Genomic DNA, 14,932 nt, shown 5'->3' with positions numbered 1-14,932 from the left:
TGCCCCATAGGGCTCTATGGGAATGGGGAAGGTGCTAATTACGGTACCGCAATTAGCACCCTGGACCCTTTGCGGGTTGGTTTTTAACGCCTGCTAAACAGCAGGCGTTAAAGTACCAACCCGCAAAGGGACCTCATAGTAAGGCGGTAAGGGCTTACCGGTAAACCCTTACCGCCGTCCGTGTAATGAGGCCCCTTGTCTCTATAGATGGCACTCTCATTTCTGTTGGCTTTCACAATGGATTTCGAGCGTGCGGTCTAGCCAGAGCCTACTAATCTCTTCTTCACGTTTTTTTCAGCATATATAAAAGGACAGCAAGGATAATCTCCATATAAGGAGCATTTATTATAACAGCAGAAGGGAGAACATTTGTGCTCTGCACACCTTTCACCTTTGGATTGACAGAAGTGGGCTTGAGAGAAGGCAGTCTGTTGCCCACAGGTCTTTATATTTTAAGTCATAGAAAGGTACAATTTGATCATTCAACACTATGGCAGCTCAGTACTTCCCTAAATCAAGCCAGGTGTGGTCTGATAATGAAGATACACACCACCACCTGCCCCGGTCAGCATTACTGACCGGGTTCTTCAAAATCTTTCTAGCTCTGAACCCTTACATTCCAATTGAGCAGTTCTTGTATTTTTTACTTTGATTCAATTTTGAAATCACAATCTTAATGCTGCTTATTTTTAAACTGATTTGTTATGCTAATAAACTCTTATTTTAAGGTGAGTTGTTGTCCATCAACTCTTAGCTGTTTAAATATCCATGAAACAATATCTAGCCGCAAATATATCAATACTCCTGCAGGGTGCCAGTAAAATAGCGCATATTAAACCACTTGTTGCCTGGCTCCTAGTTTTAAGGGTTTAACATTTGTGCAGACAGGTTGATGTCCTTTGTGTGATTGTTACAACATAGTCAAGAGTATTTATTTTATTGTTTATAGCACAAATTTGGCCTACAGGCAGCAGAGTGCTTTACAGAGCTCAGGAGAAGTCAGAGGCTAGCAGCGACCTAGCATTTTTAACATTAAGACAGTACTGTGACGGATTGTCAGGTTTTCAGTCCTGGGGGGTAGCGGGGGGGGGGGGGTTTGAGGAGTACCGTAGATTATAGAGGTCCTGTTGTGGAAAGGGTGAATAAGGCAAAATAGGTCTGATCAAGGTGAGGAACAAAGGCTCACAAAAGGGAAGACCACCTAGTAGCAGGGGAGAACTCAAACGTTTGTGGCAGTTTTAGTGTGGAAAGGGTGGCGCTGATAGAGCCATCACAAAAGTACTTATTTCTTAATAATTGTCATTGTGACTATGGCGTGTGGAATGTAGAATTGATGAAATCAAATTGGACTCCAAACAAGTTAAAAAATATTCAATATCTGTTGAATGTGTAGGATTTTCAATGTCTAAGGTCTCCTTTAAGCCCATAAAAGTGATCTTAGAAGCATTTGATCTCAAGTTAAAGGGTTTAAAAAATGCTCATATTCATATTATAAAAACTATTTTAGTTTTAAATGGATGTTCTACATAAATACAATCTACTGATATGAAATTTGAGGAATTGATACTTTATTTTAACTTGTGAAATAATATATATATTAGAAATGAACTTTTGAAATGACTAACCTTGAAATAACTAGGCAGCGTCTGTAAGTAGGTTACAATTTGTGTGACATCTTTCCTCAAATCAACTGTCGGGGTTCAAATCACCTAGACACTGCATGTGGTTTAGAGTAAAGAACCGGAAATTAAAGCCAGCCAGCCTCAGCGAGAGCTTGTCAGTTTGGGATAATCTACCAAACTGGACATAGCAATAAAGCGGCAGATCTATCTATGTAACCCGATAACGGTGAATGGTTAATCTAGACTGCCAGTCTCCCAAACACTGCCTCACCCTTAACTAAAGACTTTGAGGATATCAGATTACAGTATTGTGTAAACTCACCTGCAGCATCAATTCTACACATACACAGCACACAATATTTTACCCGCCACAAGTGAATTATCACTAGCCTATTGCTAGTGACAAGTGCACATTTTGCACCATGTGAACTAGTCCCGATAACAGTTAATCTTGTCCATTCCTGTGTAAAAACCATTAATGGACACTGGTTCATGCTCCAGCAATCACATTTCTTATGAAAAAATATTAAATACCCAGCTGACAGTTCAAATGCTTTAATGGCTTCCTGGGTGGACGCTTTACTGCCATATTTCCATTCAGATAACATGACACTCCCACTGTGACCTTCATTGCAAGATTTTTATTTGACACAGCCACACTCTTTTTCAGATTTAACATAGCCATTTTACTAGTAGCTTTTCCACTTGTGTTACATACAGATTTCAAAACTGTAAAGCATGTGCCTTTGTTTTCTATGACAGCTATGATCGATCCCCTTTTAATCAAAGTAAGATGAACCACAGTACACAACGTTCCAGTACCATTGTAAGCACACCAAGAAGTCCAACGGGAATCGGGTCTTGCTTCACTCTTTCCGCTACCACATCTATCAATAACATCAGCATGTTATAGATTCCCTCGTGGATTTCTGTTCCCCATTTATGAACAGCACTGGATGTCAACAGCTGGAAGGAAAACAATGTAATTAATAGCTGAAACACTTTTTCTAATGTACTTTATGCATAACAAACGAATCAACAGGCAATGTGAGGAAAGATTTGATAGGGAATGCTAATGTCTCCTCATTCCAAAAGAAAATGAATAACCTTGATCCTCTTGACGCAAGTTCTTTACGAGCAATACATGGTCCACGTTGTGTTGGCGGCATGTCACATGCCTTCAACCACCTTTTTTTCCAAGCAATTTTGGGTTAATGCTTTAGCGAAGGGACTTAAAATCTTGAATAGAAAACGTTTTTTCGGCTTCAAATTACAATCTTCAATAATCAGTTTTAACTAACCAATTTGTGGTTTATGCCATGTTGAATCTTTTTTGCATGTTTCTACACATTTGAGTTTTAAACGTCAAGAATGTATACATTCTGAAAGATATACACATTTATTTTGCAATATGATTTTTTATATTCTTTTATTTGTGTTTAATAATGCAGCTCATAATATGGTGCAGAGGGCCAAGAAGAAGGAATAGTTTGAAGAAAGATAAAAGGGATGGACAAAGTTAACTGTCAGCACTACATTTAGTTTTATTCAAGAAGCCCATGTACAACTACACAAAACAAGGAGAATGCAAGAAAGAGGCAATAGTCCCAGGCTAACCAAATGCAACAAAAATTAGGGTTCTAAAGAGGTATGGCTATTCTGGGAAGGTTTACTGGTAAACAATAGTTTTCAGGGTCATTCTTAACATCAAGTGGTCTTGTAGGGATGTCAGTGCAAGATGTTTGCTGCTGATCTTAGGTTCCTCATTCAAAGATCATGTTTAAGATGTTTTTGAGAGACTGAAGGCCATTTGATCAGTAGGGTTAGCGTATTCTGCAGAAAAATATTAAAACTAACCATAGATTGATTGAGAGTCATCTGAGTCTTTTAAATTGCGTCATACCAAGGGTATTTTCACTTAGGTCTAAAGATTTCAGTATTTATTTTGATGAAGCCGCTGTATAACTTTTTGTGAAGGGCTGCAAATGCACCTCTGCGGAAGTCAATTCAAGGCAAGACAAACTTAAAAAAACGTTTTCTCCACACTATTATCCAGTCAAAATAGCCCATCTCATCACCATCATCTTGGTCACAACATTCCAAAGAGAACAAACAGGACCCTTTCTTGCCCAGCACAGAAAAACGGATATTTTGTTTTTATTGTGAAGTGGGACGTATGTGCAGCCTGCCCTTAAACCCTTCTAGATAGCATCCTCTGCTTCAGCAGTCATTTTCCATTCAGCAAGGTCACAACTGTCCAATTAAGTTTTTAGTGGGGAAGATGGGCAGAAATATGGAGAAGAGAGGACTATGGATTAGGAGTACCGTAGTCCCTAGGGTGAGTAAAGTTTATTACCAGTAGGTGTGGTCCTCCAGTATGGATATATTTTGTAGGGTCACAAGTATATGTGTGGGAATATTCTCAGCCCAAAATACAAAACTACAACACGTACCCATATCAATAGCTGTATGATCTAATCAAGTAGAAGCCATACATTAAGGCCCTGCCACCTCCCTAAGGACAGTAGGGATTGTTTTATACCAGCTATCACCAGCCCTGCTGACCTAACTCCAACCCTATCAATCTCATCTAGAGAACAATGTTCCATTAGAATCAATAATCATGCAATTTTAGAACTCTACAATTTTTTTGGTGTGTACAAAACGAATTTAAAGTGTGTTACGAGAACGAAGATCAGTTTGTTGCTCACCTTTTTGAACGCTTCAGGCATACATCGCTCCATAAACCTCTTGCAATTCTCATCTGAATCAGAGAGACCTGCACAGACAGACAATGAGAGATGAGAGTGGGTTAAGCAGCCCCAGGCAAAAGCTTGGTTAGAATCTCATGCTGCTCCAACACTTGCTGCAAAGGTCACAGCTCTTCAACTAACAAGCTGTCGGAATGAGGCTCTGTGGGGACCCTCCTCTTGGGACTTACTCTGCATCCGGTGGCAGTCAGATACAAGCGTTATAAGCTTACATTTGTATTGCACAGCAGTGTTACACAGCATACCATTGTGTTTAAACAGGCAATCACTCTCTGGGTGTTTGAAGCCAGTGCTAGTACCAATTAGCAAGCATTTACGTTGTGCAGACTTATTTATGGAGACTGGAATCATTTCATGAGCTATTAATAAATGTTTCACAAGAGGCAAGGCCAAGCCAAGCATTGCTATATTTGTCATGAATTGCAAAAGGAGCACACACAAACCAATTATTTGTCGCTTTATGAAATACTTAACAGGATAATTTTATAATGCTAACAGGAATGTAGTTCACTCAGAACGTAACCAGTTAAAAACATGATAAAAATGATTTTCCAAATAAGCCTAGAAAAAAAGGCATTTATTTCCGTTTTCAGCAGCAGGCAAGAATTGTTCATTTTAAATAGTTTCTAAACCCTTGTATTATTTACAGGGATCCACCAGACGCCTTGTCTAGAGACATACAGAGCTGCATTCATTGACGCCTGGCCACACATGCAGATTCCTCCACATCACCCAATTTCAGTTTGTAATCACTGAAACAAAATACAAAAGTATTTTTAAAAAAAGGGTGGGCAAGTTGAGATTTATGTTGGTGCAGGCCTATCCATTGGTCACTAATCAAATCTCTATAGTTATCTATACCTACCATACTAATACTAATAGAACATATTTAAATCGTATTGCATTCAAGGTTGATGATTTCACGAAACAGCCATTTCATTATACTTTTCAAAGTAAAATAAAAAAGTGTGGGTTGGGGAAATTGTGTTTTTTTTTAAAAACTTACTTTATTAAGCATTTTGTAAATAAACAGTGCACGCAACGTATAATTTCACAGTGCCATTCGCTACAATTTTGTCATACGATCGTTCAGACAATGCAGTTCCTTATGCTCCCTCTTCCCCTGGAGACAAGACGTGTCAAGGATAACGTTTGTAGAGAGGATTTCGTATGTGCAGTTGAGCGGTCTGGCACGGAGCGCAAACATAAGTTACTTATAGATGTTAAGAAAGGGAGCCCATTCCATTTCTCTGCTTTGGGGGTGGGGGGTGTTGGGGCGTGGGTGAGGAGTTCGTGGAGGGCCCCTGTAATGTTCTCCATATCATAAATTTCTCTGGCTTTCTGGGCCCAAGTTCTTTCTGATGGGAAGGTCTGTGATTTCTACTTTATGATAAGCATACTCTGGCCACTAACAACAGAAAATGTGTCATGTGCGGGAGCCGCGACCATCAGCCCTTCAGCTCTTCGAGTCCGAATAATAATAGTCTTGGTTTGCAGTCGCGTTCCACCCAGTTAACCTTTTAAAGAAGAATTAGTGATAAGTGGCACACACCTATTGATTTCAAGCAGAGCTACTTCAATTTAGGTACTCCAGCAAATGCTGGTTTCATAGGTTTTGAGGTGCGGAGGAGGAAAAGGGGCCTTGGCACAAAGCCCAGTCTACCGTAAGAAGAAGGAAAAGGACCCAAACTTGGGATCCTCCTGTCCACTGCACACTTTCTACATGCGCCCTAAGGGCGGTTAATTGCGGTTAATTATTCAGATATTTGTTGAAGATGTATATTTTGGATAACAGTTTAGTTTAAAGAAAAGGGTTCTGCAATAGCCAATTTCATGAAAAAACCCTCGATTTAATACATCAAAGTAAGAACAATCTTAGATCCCTGCTAGCTAGACACTTCATTGAGCAGCAACATACCATCGCCCAAATTAAATTTCATTAGATTAAGTACGGCAGGTAAGATCAGTGCGCAGATCCAAAAGTTCCTATTATGAAATCCATGGAACAAAGAGTAAATTGGGCTTCAAATCCAATTTATTGGTCATAAAACAGCCACAGCCGACACGTGTTTCGACCCATCTGGTCGTTCTCAAGGCTGTGAATTAGTCCACAAACAAAACAATAGATGGTAACACACCATAAGTAATAAGTTCAGACATGGCGAAACAAATAGCAAAAGAAAATAACATTCCAGTGTTTCAATGTATGGTTGTAGCCAGTAGAAAAACAAAATGGTGACCCAAAATGAAACAAAAAAGACAAGTAAATTAGGAAATGCTAAAATAGCATAAGAAAAACTTAATAAACTTTAGTAAACAATATGTATGTGGGAAGTTGCAACATACCGTGAGTCCAATGCAATAGTGGTCAGAGTAATGTGTTGAGCAACACAGTTGCTACCTAAAATGATGATAAAGTAACCTTTGAAAATAAGTCTCTGATGCCAATAAAGTAACAATGTGTCACTATACATTATAAAGAAAAAAGCTAAAAGGATAATGTAAAAGTAACTCACCCTCCAATGGGTATATGTCATAGGTAAAAGTACGGTTTATCTACAAAGCAAACAAATTCCAAATGTGAGCTCTAGTCAACGTGTTAATTCAATCCATGGCGGCCCAATAGCCAAAAAAAAGGAAGAAAAGTAAATAAGCTCTACCTGTTGCAGTTAGCTCCAATGTTGTGCTGGGGTCATATCCCCATCTACAAATCAAGGTTCATTGTATTATCAATGGCGCCGTGTGGCAAACTTAGTGTGAAGTAGCAAAAATTAAGTTAAAGTGAGGCTGCGCGCGTGACGTCACGCACACGTTTTACGAGTGACGTCACGCGCGCACGTACCGCACTGACGTCATTAGGCGTCATGATGCGGCCCAGATTTATCATCTTAGTCATAAATGAAATGAAAGTAAGGCTGCGCGCATGATGTCACGCGCACATTATGCGAGCGACGCCGCGCACGCACCACTCTGACGTCAGTAGGCGTCATATGGTGTGGCCCGGATTTATCATCTTAGTCATAAATATATATTTGTTGTTTTATATTGTTGTGTTATGCTGCTGTTCAAAGTAATGACAAGTTAAGTATCAGGATTAAATGGATGGTTATTCCATAAAAGTACAAATGCATTGATCGCATCCTTCATCTCATCACAGTGATGGTATTGTATCACGGTTATAAAAAATGTTGAATCCATTAGAGTGAAAACACATTGGTGATATGCATATATTTTGACATTGTATTGTTGTGTGCGCATTGTGTATATACCTATAACATTATGGGATGGGATCCATTTAATGTCTTAACAGTATGTTCTGCAAGGAGATTGTGCACGTTCCCACTATACATTGATACTAAGTGGACAAACAGTAATAATCCAAATTGAATTGCAGCAGGGTAAGCAGGGACTCCTAAGGCATTTGAGTGGATCACAAAATCTCGGTCCATTCACAGTCGATAGCTAATGCTAGTCGGAAATGAAATACATTATGAATGTCTGTATAGCGACACAAAGTGGAATTAAAGTGTTATCTGGTCACATTGTCAGTACTACTAGATACCAATGTCCAAGTTTACAAGTATACAGATATGTATCAAAGACATTAAGAGGTGACAATATTCTACAGGAAGAGATGAATGCAAAGGATTGGTACAAAACCGTTAAAATAGGAAATCAGAGATAAAACATGCGTTGGCAAGGCAAACAAAGTACACAGAGTACTAGTCTCATTGTAATAACAACCGATAAGTCATTATAAAAAAGACATGCATTTCATGATCTGAATTCAGACCATCTGTTGTGCATCTGAAATGGCAAATGAGTTTGCATTCTAGTCTCCGTAATTTAATGCAAAGGTCGCCACCACATTTCCCAGTGGATGCCCTGGCCAGACCCAAAACCCGTTTGTCTGATTTGTTGGCTGACTGATGTTCTGTTTGCCAATGTAAAGCTAAAGGCAGGTTGGCACCGGTTTTATTAAGGCTTGACAGGTGTTCCCATGCGGATTCTCAGTTGTCTGATCGTGCTTCCTATATATAGTTTTTCACAAACACATATAATTGCATAAACTACAAATTTGGTTTTGCAATTGATGACATCTCGAATTGTAATTTGGAGCAGACCCACCATTTGATTTTCAATATCCACCCATTGGTTATTTTTATCCCATCAGGTGTGGCATCAGGGCCCTAAATTGGGCTGCCCGATAGTATGTGTAGCAGTCTGGCAATCCCCTCCCCCTCAGTGGCCACTTGGAAAAAGAGCATGTCAAATTCCCTTGTCACCAGCGACCTTTTAGTGGGGGGGGGGTTCAACCGCTTGACGTTCAATGTGCCCACACTGAGGAGGGAGCCCCCCCCCAAGGTTGGTTGTAGTTTTCCTTCCAATCAACCTGTGTGTGTCTCTTTTGGCTGTGACCCAGTCTGTCTCCCCACACCCCCCCTTTTGTAACTAAGAACATAACTAACAAAACGTGACCACATTCGTGAACCCAGTCTGTGGTTCCTTCAGTTGAGACGCCCTCCTAAAAATGAGGGCCAGTAGGTTCTGAGATCTCCTCCACCAGGGGAACCTTTATTCTATCCCTTTGCCATTCGCCTTTACCTTTTTTGGCTTTTTCGTGAGATTACCTCGACACCGCCTTCTGGATCAGGGCGGTATCGACGGGGAACTCAATTTTACGTACTACCTTCCTGCTTTACTTCTCTTGCGCCTCTGGGGGCGAGTTTCCATTTGCAGTGTCCTTGGTGAGCGGGCCCCTTGTGGGCCTGTTGAGCCCCTTGTTTCTGTGGTCTCTGTTAGGTGTTGTAACAGTTGCTTCGCTTCTTCTGGTCTGGTGACTCTATAGTCCTCTCCCTTGTACTCAAATGTCACTGCAAAGTGGTGACCTCATCTAGAACGTATTCCTTGTTCAGTAAGCCATGTGGTGAGTGGCCTACATTCTTTTCTGCGCCCCAGCGTAAAGCCTGACAGATCTTGAGATATCCATCTTTGAGCCTTGGTATTCAATGACTTGGGCCGGTTTTGCCCCGAGGAGGATTTCTGTTTTCTCTTTATATTGCACGAATTTCACCACTATGGAGCATGGGCCACCGCTGAACGCTCTCCCTCCTCTGTAGGCTCTTTCAATCTGTACTGGTTTAGCTCCCTCCGCATGGAAAAAGGAGGTTGATAATGTCCTGCACTTTTTTCCTCGACCTGAGCTGGGGACTCTTCCTCTGTCTTCTCCAGGCTAATTATTCTTCTGTTCGATCTCCTTTCTCTGTTCTCCAGATCGTCCATTTTCAGGGTGAGCTCTTCTCTTAGCTCAATGTCCGTCATTCTTGCATTCAATTTCATTTCCACAAGATCAAAGTTGACCTGGTTGTGTTCTAGATTTTCCACTTTTCCTTCCATTCTCTCCACTTTTCCTCGTATTTCTGAAATGGAGGTTTGAATGTATGAGAGCATGCCTCTAATTTCAGCCATTATCCCTGCTATGTCCTCTTTGGTGGATGGGTCGTTCCCCCTGCGTTGGGGGGGAAAGAGGGGCCTTGCTTGGCAGTCCTCTTCCCTCCTATACCGTTGGAGCAGTTCCAGACCTCTGGGGGGGGGGGGGGGCTTGCGCTGGCCACCTCTCTTCCTCTTGCAACCCTATAGTCATAGCTAAGTCCAGTACGAAGGAACTATTCAACATTCTGAAAGAGCTGGAATCACCTGCCCCACCTCCTGATACTTGTACTAAAGACACCTTATGGTGTACTAACATACAGAATGAACTACAAGACAAAATTACTGTGCTCCTAAATAAAATAGAAACTAAAAACCCTTATTGCGGATATCGCTCCTACTCAAGACTCTCCCTCCCATTAAAAAAATGTTTTACCCCAATTTAACTTCACACCCCTTACTATCAAAAAGGTGGAGACCACCATCCTGAAACCCAATCCAACCAACTGCCAGAGAGACACATGCCCATCATCGCTTATCAAGGAGGCTGCCAATGAACTTGCCCCCTTCATCACTTCTTTCATTAATGCCTCATTCAAATCCAACACAGTACCCAATAACCTGAAAGACGCCTGGGTACTCCCGTTAATTAAACAAAATCTCATTAGACCCCAACAACCCCTCAAACTACAGACCTTTCACAACAGTTCCTTTCCTGTTAAAAATGTTGGACCGAGCAGCTTATCTGCAGATACAGCATCACCTTGAGTCCAACAACCTGCTAGGCCTGAGACAATCCGAATTTAGACCCAGACATGGGACTGAAACCGCGCTCATAGACCTGAAGACTTAAATCCAGACTCTAAAAGACAAGGGAAAATTAGCCTTGCTCCTGCTACTTGTCCTATCAGCAGCATTTGACTTGGTGAACCATAAAATCTTACGTCAACATCTCTTATCTGCTGCGCACTTTTCGGACCAAGCAAATGCTTGGATTGAGTCCTTCCTTAACAACATATCCATGAGGGTCCTTGCACCCTAAGCCTCTGGATCACCCACTCCAGTTAACTGTTAACAGTTAACTGTGGTGTTCCACAAGGATCCTGTGTTTCCCCTACTCTATACAATGTGTTCACTGAGCCTTTTTGTTTTATAAACTCGACTATCTGGGGGTCACGTATACCAACTATGAGAGTGACACCCAGATAATCATCCCTATTACTGGTGATCACATTGTAGACAGCAAGACCCTCAACGACATCTACAGTATTATACAAACCTGGATGGTGAAGCACGGGCTCTACCTCAATGACGAGAAGACTGAGATGCTTCTCTTAGAGTCATCAGCCAAACTAAACAAATTATTCTCCTCATTCAATATCGATGCAACATTATTTAAGTAGCCAATGTTGTGAAAACTTTGGGAATCTACATTGACTCCGCTCTCACCTTAAAAAGAAACTAGTGCCCTGGCAATCATACACAGCTCACACTTGAAACTCATTACGGCCTGCCGCCCTTATCTGACTACAACTAACTGCATCTCAGAAGCTAGAGCGTTAGTCCTATTGAAGCTCGATTATTGCAACGCGCTATACTTGGGCACAACACAACAAACCTCAACAAAATGCAAGTCATGCAAAATAACGCTATTAGATCAGCCCTTAACATTCCCAGGAAGCATATATTACCACAACCAGACACACGATAAAATGGCTTAACATTAAGCAAAGAATTGACCTGAAAACACTCTCCCTTACCCATAAGTGCCTTTCCAACCAAGCGCCTATCTACTTGTTCAACACTATCTCACGTCATTCCTCTACATGACCAACCAGAACAGCTCAGTCGCATTGTGTTTCCATTCCACGTTTTAAACAACAACGTGCAGGTGGGGTTAGATTCCCAGTCCTCGCTGCGAAGAAATGGAACGCACTTCCTGTATCATTAAGAGAGGAACCATCTTTCCTCTTATTCCGAAAAGAGGAAAGGCTGGCTCTGTGAGCAAGACCTTAACCTAGCTGCATAATAGCTAGACTAACTGGATGCAATCACTTCTTGATGCACATAGGTTACCTTTGCCCATTTTGCAATGTTGACTGATGTATATTTGTAAATCTCTGTATATAACCATTATGCGTATCATCACTGTATGCCAGATCTGTATTCTTGTCTTGGTAACGTCTTTGTAACTTGTACGAATAGCGCCCAGATGCCCCCCGGGCTTGGCTGCGCTCTACAAATAAAATAAACTTCAAACTATAGTGATGCTTAGTAGGATGACCCTTGGGGCTTTCAATATCGGGCCGGGTCGTAACCCTGGGGGTTTGCCCATTTACAGGCTGCTGCTGCCCTTAGGTGTGAGTGGAGTTAGGCGATTCTTCCTTGGGGCACCACTTGCAGGGTGCTTCTCCTCGGGCCCCCTTTTCTCTGAGGCTTGGACCATGGGCACGTCCGAGGTCTCGCCTCTTGGTACCTCTATTCGTGTTGCTGAGGTGTCTGGTTAGAGGTAATGCCCCTTCCTTTTTTAGGTCCTTGCTGTCTGGCTCTGTTAGTTGTCGGGCTCTGCACCCCTCTTTTAGTAGCTCACCGATCGGCTCTCCCCTCCGCCCCTCCTTTCATGCCTGTGCATTTGGGGACTCTGAGCAGGATTTGTTGCACGTACAGCCCTGGCCCGCTGTGGGTGCCGGCCCTTTTCTAGGCTTCTCCTCATTAGCCCTTCTGCTTGGTTGTGGTGGTGCAGTCCTATGGCCTGGGCTAATATGTCATCTGTGTCATCCAGGGAGGGCTGTCCCTCCTCTGCGCTTGGCTTCTTGTGCAGTGTCCTGCCTGGCCGCGTTGGGGTCAGTCTGCTCACCTTGTTTGGTCTCTGCTTGTGGGGGGGAGCAGATTCTGTACGCTTCCCCTGAGGCCTCCCCCCACAGGATCAGGGCTGTTCTTAGTGCGAGGAAGGAGTGCTTGGTGGTGTCCACTCGCTCATCCCCTTGTCGTGGGGTCCCCTTTTGGGCTGGACTGGTGGGAGGGGGGTTCAGCATGATCACAGCAGCCTCCCCCACCCGCCTTGCCGGATTCTATGTGAGTCGGAGCGTCAGGGAGATCTCTCCTGTGTTTGTGCTCTTCCGCACGATCCTGCATGGTCTGTTTAACCCCGATTACACTTACTTTTCCATACCGGGGTATCACGGCCACGGGCCACCAATCTGCCTCCTCTTCTTCTGTGTCCCCGTCGTCTCTCCGTTCTAGGTCACTGGAGCGGGGGCACCGTCATATTCACTGTCATGAGATGACTTCGCCCTCGTCACGGAATTCGACTGAAAAGTAAAACTTGCATTTTTTGATTCTTTACAGCACACGTACTGTGCGAGCGACTGTCAGTCTATCCACTCACACCCGGGGTGCCTTAGACTTGCCTCTGGACGTGGTGAGTCATACTTTTACTCCTTCTTCCCTCTTAAAAGTTTTGAATTCTAGGGAAATACAAACCTAGTAACTTACAATCCGATACTATACCTCTCGATTCCCATACAGATCATATCACATGGTTTAGAACTCTCTCCATTAAGGTTAGTGCCTATCTTTGGATGTTACATACAACCTTTACTTTTTCGAATTCCCCATGAGCTAATTAGTTTCCTTACATTTCTATAGGAACACCCACTTATGCACGAAGGAACTACACATTTCCTGCCCTGAAGATGGATTCAACTGAATCCGAAACGCGTTGGCCCTCGATTACACCCAGGAGTGTTTAGGACAAACACACTATCATTACTTTTGAATGTGAATTATTGTTAATGTGTATCATTGGATGTTATGCTACAACCCATCCACATTCTTGTGTCTACATACACTGTATGTTAACTTGGAATCTAAATTACCATTTGTATTGTACATTTACATCAAAGGAAGTTTTCTTTGACGTTATCAGTTATTTGCTATTTGTTAATGTTGAGTTCGACCCTTAAACCAACTGCATGTTTAGACTTGGCTTCGAACTGATTAATAGTTTATTTTCATTTCATTTTTTGTAATGAATTTATTTACATATGCTTATATAAAAACATGTTATGCTCCTGCAGTTTGAAGGTTCTCAGTGGTTCTTGAACTGACTTTACCAGGTGCACACCTTTCTTATTTAAATACATGCCTATTCTAGTTATGAACATATACAAGTACTAAACTATCTCGCTCCTGAAGAGTTTTTTGTATACTATGGAGGGGGTGTCTCCCACTTTCTAGGAGATTCCGACTCACAATCTGCTATTCAAATTGTCAAGGGATTCTATCCCACTAAGAGTGCAATACAGGGCTATCGGTTGGCAACACCCGATGTATGTTTCTCTTTGCACCGTCATATTCACCCATATGCCCCATCGTGGGTCTGGATCTCCTCAGCCGAGCTCCTCCCGCCTACTCATCCATCCAGTTCCGGCTCCAGGACGCAGGAGTCACTTGGTCTCTTTCTGCCGGACACCTCTCTGGCGCTGCTCTGCAGCGTCTCCCTTCCGCTTGTTAGGAAGCCTCCACCTCGCGGGCCGCGGCAGTGCACCTCCCCCACTTCGGTCACATTTGCCACCCACCGCAGCCCGTTATTTCCGTCCAGGCCCCGGAGAAGGTTGGGCGCAGTGCTGTTTTAGTGGTTCTACCCCGTTCTTTCGCTCCGTTTCTGAAACCCCTTGCTTTCCTTCTACTCCTCGTCTTCTTTGCTATCAATAGTCATGCTTTCTGGGGCTGGGATATGTGCTACTTCATCTCTTTCATCCCTCTGGTGCGAGGAGCCGAGCTTCAGGCAGCCACTAGCATCCGCTCCCCCTAGTGGTCTCGGTTGGGGACATTTTAAGGCCCAACTTTTGGGATTCTGTTAATTATATTAATTCTTGAGTTTCATTTTAAAAGCAGCCATATACACTCCCATATATACTCCCAACTTTAAAAGATATTAGCGTTACGGATGAAAAATGACAATACATGTAGGTACACCGTTTCTCCCATATTAAGATCGACACCTATATGGTCATGGGGAAGGAATTAAAACTAAACCAGTATGTTACACAGCTAAAAATCAGAAGAAGTTACTGCCTGTAGTGACTTCTGTACTCCTAGTCCATA

General features: G+C 42.5%; 1 protein-coding gene across 2 annotated transcripts in view; it reads right to left on the bottom strand.

Annotated features, from left to right (window-relative positions):
* Positions 1-14,932, bottom strand: part of USP24 (ubiquitin specific peptidase 24) — a 2,799,104-nt gene that overhangs the window by 2,736,681 nt on the left and 47,491 nt on the right. For both annotated transcript variants that reach the window (XM_069642114.1, XM_069642115.1), the window contains exons 3-4: positions 4,334-4,401; positions 2,445-2,588 (exon numbers count right to left, since the gene is read on the bottom strand). In XM_069642114.1, the coding sequence (XP_069498215.1) occupies positions 2,445-2,588; positions 4,334-4,401 (212 nt within the window). The remainder of the gene's footprint in view (positions 1-2,444; positions 2,589-4,333; positions 4,402-14,932) is intronic.

Source organism: Ambystoma mexicanum, chromosome 1q (assembly GCF_040938575.1).
Source record: "Ambystoma mexicanum isolate Mex_15411 chromosome 1q, UKY_AmexF1_1, whole genome shotgun sequence".
Classification (NCBI taxonomy): Eukaryota; Metazoa; Chordata; class Amphibia; order Caudata; family Ambystomatidae; genus Ambystoma; species Ambystoma mexicanum.
This window is presented reverse-complemented; position numbering and strand designations above follow the sequence as displayed.